This window comes from Monopterus albus, unplaced genomic scaffold, assembly GCF_001952655.1.
Source record: "Monopterus albus unplaced genomic scaffold, M_albus_1.0 scaffold126.1, whole genome shotgun sequence".
NCBI lineage: Eukaryota > Metazoa > Chordata > Actinopteri > Synbranchiformes > Synbranchidae > Monopterus > Monopterus albus.
The window spans coordinates 649,219-660,141 of NW_018128006.1; the positions used below are offsets into that span (position 1 = coordinate 649,219).

Consider the following 10,923-nt stretch of genomic DNA (forward strand, 5'->3'; position numbering starts at 1 on the left):
AGAAGTGAGGTGCTTGGGTGAAAGAGTAGTTGTTGCTCTGTCGGAAGCTGGGACATGGAAAGGAATGGAGCAAAGAGGTGGAAAGAAAAATGGAGAGATTCTGATGCATGTTAATCATTTTATTTTCAGTTAAAGGCTGGAGAGGAGAGCAGACAAGTAAATGTAGGGGACACCGTAGGAAAATGGAGTGGGTGGGCTAAATAAACCGAAAGACAAAAAGGTCAGGAGAGAGAGGGGTAAAATGGGAGAGAACAGGATAGAAAAGTCAAAGAGGCTGAGTGGGGTGCTGTCTAGTGTTGATGTTGCTTTTGCCAGCTGAGTGGCTTTTTCCAATATTTCTATAATACATTACTTGCATTTAAAAGGGGTTGTTCTTAGTGGTGAACCTGCAGCAAATTTACCTGAGATGACAGTTCTCACTTCCACACAGCTTACAGTGTAGTGTCTTTTAGGTTACTGTTTTGGTTTTATAGCCCTCAACTTTACACTTCTGGGTCAGTCTCATGGCTCTCATCATCATTTTTGGCTGCAGGAGGCAGCTGTTTTCAGCTTTAAAATTCTAAAAACCCAAGAGCAAGGGCAGCACGGTGGTGCAGTGGTTAGCGCGGTTGCCTCACAGCGAGAAGGTTCCGGGTTCGGGCCCCACCTGGGACCTTTCTGTGTGGAGTTTGCATGTTCTCCCCGTGCTTGCGTGGGTTCTCTCCGGGTACTTCGGCTTCCTCCCACTGACCAAAGACATGCAGCTTAGGTTGACTGGTGTCTCTAAATTGCCCATAGGAGTGCATGTGCGTGTGTATGGTTGTTCGTCTATGTGTTAGCCCTGCGATGGATTGGCGACCTGTCCAGGGTGTACCCCGATTTCCAGCCGGGATTGGCTCCGGTGACCCCGCAAGGGACTAAACGGTAGAAAATGAATGAAAACCCAAGATGCACTACCTTCCCAGCACCAAACAAGAGTCAGACAAAATTAGTAACCAGCTAGTTAACATAGCAGAGCACAAAGGGGGATATTTACTAAACCTGTCACAAATTTTCAGAAACTATTGCAGCACCGCAATTTTTATTTTGTGGCATATTTACCAACACTGTTGATGTAAATGAGCACATTTACCTGTGTTAATTTGAAGTCTGTTTCACATGTGTAGACCATGAGCAAGTGCAGAAGAAAGTTTAATTTTATGGTGACTGATCTCTAATATACGTAGTTGAAGAAATCAACAAACACATCTCAGAACAACAAACTCCTGCCAATGAAATTATTTGTTATATCAGTCAGCAATTGAAGCATTGTTTGGCCTGAAAGCCTGTAAAAGTCCATCACATGATAAAAAGACAGACAATTCCCCTAGCATATGACAGTGTCCAAAACAATGCTACTAAGAGGGTGAACATTGGTCTTAATTTCATCAGGTGCCCAGAAACACGACTCAGACTGAAGTCTATCGTTGCTCTGTGCCTGTTGGACGTATAAACACACAGCTGTTTGTTACTGTAACACATCTTCCATATGAATTTAACGTGATAATACAGGGTAGGCCACGGAAAAGTAACCCAAGCAAGTGGATTGTTTTGGAGGCGGGCTACTTTTCCGTGGCCCACCCTGTATATCAGTGTTGTGTTCACAGGTCATTTCTGCTGCTACCCTAAAAACAGTTACTGTCCATACTATAGAAGGAGTGGTGAGGGAGTGGGGATGATAATATTTACACACATCCTTGGCTTAAAAAATTGTTCTGCTGATTTTCAGATTAGACACAAACAGATACACGCAGAGTGTTTTGGAGAAAATCCAGGCTGCCTTGGGACTACAGCAGACCAGCGGGCAATGATAGCTGCTGTGCATTCATGAGAGCAAAGCAATTTGTCTTCTAAAGAGTTTAATTTTCCAATGAAGTATACCATATTGATGCTGGGTCTCGGTCTGTCTGACTGCCAGGTGTCCTCTCTCTTTCTCTTTCGCTCTGTCAGCTGGGGATCGAGATGTCTACTTTAATGCCCGTCATTTACGAACTGCTTGGAAGTAGCCATGGAATAGCCTTGGCAAGGGCTGATAGCAATGGATAAAAGGACTGCCATTCACACAGAGGAAGGTGAAAAAGAAGAAAAAAATAAAAGAGCCTGATCATGGGCACCATAAATAAAGGGAAATAGCGAATGAAAACGAGTTAGAGGGCATGGGGGTGGAAGGCAGTTAGAGAAATGGGAATCAGTGACAGAATGATCAAGTCAAGGAGGAAAATGGGAGCTGTACCGTATCTGCTGAGGCTCTTGGTGAAGGTGGAGGAGTTGGAGATGTTATAGGCAGAGTTCTGCTTTGGCACCAGGGCTATCACTGAACCATCTGTTACCTGCACATCAAAAAAAAAAAAAAAAAACACACACACACACAACACAATACTCACTGTATGAAACTATCTTAACAGTCAAGTCTTGCTTGTGTCTATCACTTCATCCAAGCACCTCTTTTGTGCTTGTGTTACCTGATAGTGAGCCAGCGTGTTGAGTCTTTTCCAGTCATTGTCAATCTTAGTTGTGACATCTTCATCTTGCAGAATGATTCTGGCCATCCGACCTTGACGCCATTCTTTGAAAAGATGGAACAAATATGAGGACCAACCAAATACTCTGAGCATTTATGTGTGTCTCTTTGGTGCTGAGATGGTCAGATGTTGTTTTGTTTCCACTGCTGTTCTGCTGTTCTTATACAGTTGTTGCCATGGGCATCTTCATTCTAACAGTCCACATGAAAGATTGGTCAACACGGCCCCTTTGCCCAGTGACATCATGCTCTATTGCAGAAAAAGTTGAACCAGGTCAACGTCCAGAGCAGTAATATATACTGTGGTGATCCAAGTATCTGAGGCAAATCCACTGGTGTTTCTCAAGTCTCTTATATGATTGTTCCTATGTCCTTGGTCAACTGGAACGACTTCTGGGTCGACCTGGGACTGACGATGTTCCCAGTCTTATATCAGCTCTGAGGAAAGAGGAGCAAGGAGGCTGCTGGAGGAGCTGCATGACCGAGGATACACTAGACCATCCTTTGTGGAAGTTTTTATGAACTGACACGTCCCTTTACCAGAAATCAGTTGGCGATTGGACACCCCAGATGAACGATCAGAGGAAAGGAGGTCTCGTGTTGTTAATAATGTGTTTCCTCGAGTTCTTTCCACTCACATGTTTGCCTTTCATTTTTTCCTTGCATCTTTCATGGGTGGGACTAAGACGTGAGTGAGAGAAACCATGGCCCTTATAAGAGACTTGAGAAACACTCTATATCCCCCTTTCACTTAGACACACCTTGCCAGTCTCCATTAGCTCTGCTGCATCCACTAACATTAGCTAGCAGTTCAGACAAGAGTAACCCTGGCCCACCATCTTGGCCATCTGGAATTAAATGTATTGTTAAATATCTAAAAGGGGCTGTTGAGCTAAAGTGTGTGCTGAGCTTTCATGGCCACAGCAATTATACCTGTGCACATTCAGCTGGAATGTGCATGCATGTAGAGAACTTTACAGCATGTCTTACCCAGGTCCATATCAGAAGCCTTTGGCCTTTGCGAATAAGGGCTGCCCTTGTACACAGCATCGAGCAGCTTCTCTTTGACCTGAGTGATGGTGTCGCAGTTCAGACACTTCACAGTCACCTCAGCATTGTTGTCATTCTCTGGGTTTACACAGTGCAACGTCTGGCAGAAAAGAAGTAAGAACAAAGGGAAATGGAAACAGACAAACATAACGAAGTATAACACAGAATGTTGCCAACTAGTGAGATGCTTAGAAAATTGTTTCGGTGCATTTGAAAGTACCTGACAGCGTTTTCACAGTTTGTTTGCACAAGGTATTCTAAAACCTGGATGTTTTCCTAGTCAGTTCAGACTGTTTGGGTATATAATAACTCAGGATTCACACTCGGGTGCAAACCAAAACTACTGTAACAGATCCTGCTGACAAGTGTGTTTGTATATGTCTGTGAGCCAAACCTGAAGTGCTTTGTTTGGAGAGACAATGTGATTAACGCCCGGCAGTAGTTGTGCCAGGTCACAGCCAGATCACATTCTCACATCAAATCCAACTGATGCTGAAGCTCCATGTGTACCCTGGCAGAAATCCTTTGCCATGGCAGACCCCAGATCAATTTAGGAAAAGGAGGGTCCCTCATTTCTACTACTGATTACTTACAGTTTACTTCAAAATTTCATCACTGTCAAATGTGACTAAAGCTTAATGACTCGTGCAGTGATTTAGACCAAAGTGGACAGGCACAAGCCTCAAGGCACAGTGAGTTTACTGACCAGTGTTTTGTAGTCAATCTGTTGCCTGATGAGCTTGTCTTCACTGAGGGAGTAGCGGGCTTCTCCTGTGATGGCGTCTATGGGTCCCTTCTCCATCTGTTGCTTGATGGCACAGTAAAGCATGAAGAGAGGCTCGCCTGCACACTCCTAGAGAGGGACAAGACAGAAAGAGAGGAGTTGCCAGCAGTTCAACCAAAGAGTGATTCTTCTTTTCCTAGATTTCAGTAATTGCTGGAGGCATGAAGAGGGAAAACTGTCCAGCACAACAGAAAACAGAGATAAGAAAAAATCCTGAAAAGAATTGGTTTTCTTTCCAATCATGTGACTGTAGTTGAAAAAAATATAGTAAATGTGTTAAAGTACAGTATTTTAATAATAACACAGTGATCCAACCTCATTAAATTTACAAACACTCAAGGATATTCTCACAAATAACCATCAGAGGTGTGTTAGTGAAGTTTTTTTAATTTAAGGTGTTATTTACAAAGATTTCAGATGTAAATGAGCCCAGTCATAGTCCACTTGATTAACAAAGTGTAATAATGGGCTGCTTGGTGCCAGTTGTGCATGTGAAGGTCATGGTGAAAAAGAGTTTTCTGCTGCACTTTTGCTGCTCCAACTTTATGTATTCATTTGTGTGAAAAATAACAGTTTGCTGTGTAGACTGGATTTCTCTCTCTCTCTGTCCATCTGTCTCACTTCCTGTTTTAACCCCCTATGTATGGTAAACCTCAGTGCATGTCCAGCTAATAAAACACTCTACACCTCTGCCTGGTGTAAAATCCTAACATTTTAACATTTTCATGAAATTGTGTCTCCAAATGTGAAGGACACTGTAGTGTTATGTAAACATCTCCTTCTTTCTTTCACTGTCTAGAGGACTGAGACTCTGAAAGCAGCAGTCCTGTCCCATCATTTACACCCCTGTGAGTGTATGAGACCAGACACAGATGTTATAAATATGTTTCTCTCCTCCACTGAAGACACTTGCCAATCAATAATGTCATTACCATCACTTGGGCCCAAGGAAAACACAGTCTTCTAAAGTAGTGACAGTTTAGAGTGGAGAGTGAGGAGACATCACAGCCAGTACTCATCCTGATGAGAGTTTAATGATCGACTGTGCAGTGCTCAGGCAGATACTTCAGGTTGTGTGTGTGTGTTGGGAGATCCATGAGGTCCAGAAGAGAACAGGGGGAAAGTGCTAATTTATCTGCCTCACCTTCAAGCACATTCAACCACTCACTTGTTCTTTCCATCACACACACACACACACACACACACACACATTCAGTCATCATTTTGTTTCCCCCCTTTATTCTCCCTTAAGTAGCTTTAAAGGTACTCTGTGGAGGTTTTGACAATGCAAAGGTTCGTTAAACCTCAAGGATACACACAGTGTATTTTGGTGAGAAACACTGAGTGTAAACACAACTTGTGTTTGCTTACAAGAAAACTCACCAGGTTAGAGGTTAAGAAAATCAGCTAAATTAGCAGATTTTGTGAGGGGGATTCTGGACCCCCAGAGGGCAGATGAATATTTTTTAGATGTTCTTCTGGTCTGGTCTGCCTCTTCCCCTGTCTGCTTTAATTTCACTCCCCCTTTTTTTTTGGCTACTTGAATTTTCTTCTCCCCTCCTCCTTTCTCTCACCTCTGTTGACATCCCTTAGACTACCCTACCTTTCCCCTTTAACTCCAAGCTCCTTCTCCCTCTCCTGCTTCACACCTGTCCTCTTCTAAACTCCTAATTGTCATGTTCCTCTCTCTTTTCCTGGACTCTCCCTACTACCTCAAACACCCATCTCTAACTCCTTCCTTTCCTCCCTCCTGCGTCGTAGCTACCTTCTTTATTCCACCACTGTACATTTTACAAACCTCATTAGCATATGGACCAATTAGGTGGGCAGCTGCTAACGAGACAGCGCAAGCATGCATCACACTGTTATGCTTTCACTCTGGCTTTCTGCCTTCCGCCTTCGCTACATGCTTGTCCATGAAATTTGCCTTTACTCTGCATACCAGCTTCATTAGGGCTCCCTAATTGTATGCTGACATTTATATTTTAAGCATATAATGATGGCTGTTGCTGTAAAAAAGAGACATAGACTTGGATTCCCACACTGCTAACAAGCAGTGGAAATGAAAAGTCAAATTTTGTGTATTTATTATTTTCAGGGTGAATAAATAGAAAGGTCAAATGAATTTAAATAACTTTTTTAGGTGTTAATGCATTTTGAACACATGATATGTGTGGGTTCTAGAGTGTGGAGAGGAGAAGGGAAACCACTGAGAATAGAAAGAGAAACTTCAGAAACCATTTTCTGATTGGGCTCACTTTCCTTAAGCAGGCTCTGTAAAAGTCAGGACATAGGACAAGGGGACGAAGGATGAAGGAAAAGAGAAGGCACATGAAGACAGCATGAGCAACACTGCACCCCCCTGGTGAGGCAAACGACCTTAAGGCAGAAAGAAGACTGACAGCCGAATAATGACATCAGAAATGACACAGATGGAAGAGAGATCAGAGGAAGAGAATGACATCGAGAACAGTGAAGAGGAGGTGTCAGCTACAAGAGTGAAGCTATGAGAGTTGAAAGGATCTGTGGACAAAAAAAAAAAAAAAAAAAAGGCATTAAAACAACAGCGAAGAGAAGAAATGCACGCTGCTGGGAACTTTGATGATCTACTCTATGTGCGCTGCAGTGGTAAGGCAAGAAATTATGCAGCCGAAACAGGAAAATCCTTTTAATAACCACACTGAGATAAATGCATTGGAGAAATAATATAAGCCGGGGGCATTTAATAAAACTCACAAGCAGTGTAAACGCATTTATGCACATTGCACAATATCAGCCCACTTCAGATCACAGCATTTAAAAGGTAAGCAAACAGGCCGAATAAAGATACCATATCCTATCATACCTTGCTGCCGGGCTTACCTTGAGAAATTTATACAAGAGGAATGTAAACCAGTTGGTCAGCATCTTCTCAGCGACAGACTCCGTTCTGACACACAGAGGAAAGGAGGAGGGAAAAACACATTTTAAAAGAAAATCTACAATTTGTGAGTAACATGATTACAAAAACATAAACAATTTACTTGGATGACAGAGTTTTTGAGTCTTTAATTTTCTAGAAAATGCCAAGAAAGATTTTTGGAATGATCTACACAATCTGGTATTGATTACAAGACAATGGAGACAAAGTTTGGCTGGCATTTAGTTACATGTAGTTGTGCTAGGTTGGGGAAACGGTCGTTGATTTCCAGAAGAACATTCAGTTTCAAGAACATCTGATTTAAACCCTAGTAAAATTCATTATTCATTTATTATTAGGAATGTCATTATTTATACAATTAATGCTGAATTGTATGCTCGCCTGTGGACAACTTTCACATTTTAACATGTTTAGCTGTCTCACTAAAAGACTCTCTGGGTGAAATGAATTTGAATCAATTCATTGCAAACTTATATATCAAGACCCTCTGGGTGCTACTGTTCTTTCAGATATTCTACAGACTATAAGTGAGGGCAGACAGGAGTAAGCCAGATTTCCTCCTTTTAATTTGACGTCACACCTCAAATGAGCTCTGTCCAGATCTGTACAAAGATCTACAGTCTAGACCATAAGTATCAGTTACACAGTTTTTGATCTTCAGGCTCTGTGCTTCATCACATTTGATTTGAAATAAAATAAAGGACCCTGCATTAAAGTGTCAAGTTTCAGCTTTAAATTGAGTGGGATTACATCATATAGAAAGAGCTGCTGGGCAAACACAAAGGCAATTCAAAGCACTTTAAACAGGCAGTTAAGTATAGTCCTTTTAACACATGGGGCCCAAATTGCAAGGGTTCAAAGGTAATTTGACCCTTGGCTACTAAATATTTCTTGCACAGCCATGTGTTGTTTCAAAATTAGTTCATACACAAAAGAGCTCACGTTCAGAGCTAACTGAAAGTTTCCATTTAGACTGAAGCGGAGTAGTCTGTCAATATGAGGAGTAAAGAGGTGACTAGAAAAAATAAAAATGAGGAATAAAAGGGCACAAAGATCTCTCAGAGAGATACCCAGAAGCTGTGTATACTCCAAAAAAGGCAGGTGTGTGCAGGGAAACACCCTGGCGGATCAAGGTGCACAAGTCTTGTAGATGACTGAAAAATAATTTGCATGGTGAAGAAAAACCCATCAAGATGTGCATGTTGCCTTGTTCATCATGCACCACAAGAAGCAAAGTTCCATGAACTAATGACACAAAAATCAACCTATGAAAGTGATGGAAAGAGGAAAGTGTGGCGAGAATAAAAGGAACAGCTTATAACCAAAGCACCACCACATTTGCATGGCCAGGTTCTGGTGTGGCTCGTTCTTATGCGGCTGCCAGTGGCTGTTTTCTCCAGTATAAACAAAAAAAGAGTATCAACGCAATTAGAGTTTTCACCCTCAAACAATGCATGCTGTGAAGTCTTTCCTTTAAAAGTCTGAGTGAACACGCAGTAGTACATTCATTCAGTCCAAGTTAGAACAAATAATTTTTTATAAGATGTAAAATAGGTTTGAAAATGAGCTTGAGTTCCCTTTGTCTCCGCATGCTCCTCACCTCCTGAGCAACAGTTTGGGATGGTTTTTACTCTCCAGATTTCTGTCTATCAGGTCAGACAGCAGCTGCTTCAGGACTCCGGTGGCGTACTCCATCTCCCCCTGCAGGGATGTCATAATCAAAGATGCCACGTTGCCTCTATCCCGCATCGAAAATGACCTGGAAATACATTTAAGCCCGTTATTAAAATGTAATTTAAATATTTCACAAAAGCTACCGCCAGCTTGTGTTGCATCATATCTAAAGATGTTCTTAAAAACACATGGGCAGCCTTAAGCTCATAGTTCATTTAGCTAATAATGAATTACACTTAATTACATGGTGGTATAACTCTGTTTCGCTATAAACCATTTTTAGCAGAGTCCTCCAGGAGAATTTTAGAGGTGCTAAAAATGCCTTTACTCTAGTTATAAATATATCTTTTTTGTTCTAATCTAAAGCAAAGTTCATGTTATATTTGTGAAGGTAAACAGGTGATAGAGGGACATATTCAGAAAGATAAATATAACTTTGTTCTTTTGTTCCTAAAACCTATTCCCCATTATTTAAAAATGTACTTTTAATTGCCAAAAAGCATGAAGCATACTGTATGTTGCACTGACTGGAACACACAGCTGGAGCTTTGACAGCTTTGAATAGTTATGAGCCAGAACTAAACAAGCAGCCTCTCAACTGACTTTCCTGCACTTACTGGATCCTATTGCCAGAGCTGGAAATATTCTCTTAAAGCTCTTTAATGATAAGTAAGTTACTAAGTTATGTTTCTAAAATGGCATTGTTTTATTCCAACTGTAAAAATTCCATTTGGGTTGAAAATTCATACTAATCATAAAATACACAAAGGTTCAGACACACAATTCCATTGGACTGAATGGGAAAGTGCATCCAAACATTTGACTGAAAATATGAACAATAAATCAGGACAGAGACCTCTGTGCCTCCAGGGTTCGTATGAACGTCAGCAGTAAGTGCTTTTTCGTCAGTAGTTGGCCAAACAGTGTCAGTGCCTTCTCAACATTTGCCTGCACCTAAAGAAAGACACAGATAAGTTACAAGAGAGACTGATGGGAGTCTAGTGCAGTTTCTTGTCAGTTTCTTGAATTCTTTCTCAAAGAACAACAGGTGTCTTTAAATTCATCCCTCCTTTCAAAAATGTATTTTGCTTATTGTCACTTGAATGTCTGAGCTTCACTGTGCAGAATGATGAAAGTGCAGATTTAAACAGAAGCTTGTTCACACATTCACCTACTGAAGGACAAACGTTCCTCTGTGCTCACCTTAAGTTAGTGTTAAAGTCGTGTCAATATAAGCGGAACCTTGTGACATCACAAGTAGCCTCGAAACCGATAGCCAAATATTCAAATTACACAAGCCTGATGTACAAACTCAAAAAAAAAAGCCATTACTCTTTCAGTTTGAATAGTCATGGACACCCATGAGAAACCTCTGTGTGCACCATTAATTCCCAGATACTGAAAATAACATGCAGGATGAAGCAAATAATAAAACTGTGACTTGCTTTATGTTTAAAGACATTCTGAACTCATCTGCAAACAGACACTTTTTTCCACTGTATGATGAGCTCAAATTGGCTTGTAAACAGCAAGGTAGGCCTGATTGGCTACTCTCTCTCTCTCTCTCTCCTGCTGCAAGTGTTTGCCTGCTGATGCTCTCCAAATGATAAATGATGGTAGCAGACAATGTGACATAACTGTCTTCTTGACATCAGGGGGTAGATGGCTCAGAGCATCCTCTAGCTGGACGAAAACCGCATTGTGGGCTACCCTTTGTCACCGGTTCTGTTCATTATTTTTATGGACAAAATTTCTAGGCGCAGCCAGGGGCCGGAGGGAGTCCGGTCTGTAAGGCGAAGCTCTCGATTTACTGGTCAGTCTACGTTCCGACTCTCACCTATGGTCATGAACTTTCGGTCATGACCGAAAGGGCAAGATCCCGGATACAGGCGGCTGAAATGAGCTTTCTCCGCAGGGCGGCCGGGCGCACCCTTAGAAATAGGGTGAGGAGCTCGG

General features: G+C 41.7%; 1 protein-coding gene across 1 annotated transcript in view; it reads right to left on the bottom strand.

The window, feature by feature from the left end:
• The window catches only part of LOC109967132 (plexin-A1-like), a 274,553-nt gene that overhangs the window by 13,927 nt on the left and 249,703 nt on the right, over window positions 1–10,923 (bottom strand). The window contains exons 22-28 of the mRNA XM_020612491.1: window positions 9,824–9,921; window positions 8,894–9,052; window positions 7,236–7,302; window positions 4,296–4,442; window positions 3,530–3,689; window positions 2,481–2,584; window positions 2,252–2,348 (exon numbers count right to left, since the gene is read on the bottom strand). Coding sequence (XP_020468147.1) covers window positions 2,252–2,348; window positions 2,481–2,584; window positions 3,530–3,689; window positions 4,296–4,442; window positions 7,236–7,302; window positions 8,894–9,052; window positions 9,824–9,921 — 832 coding nt within the window. The remainder of the gene's footprint in view (window positions 1–2,251; window positions 2,349–2,480; window positions 2,585–3,529; window positions 3,690–4,295; window positions 4,443–7,235; window positions 7,303–8,893; window positions 9,053–9,823; window positions 9,922–10,923) is intronic.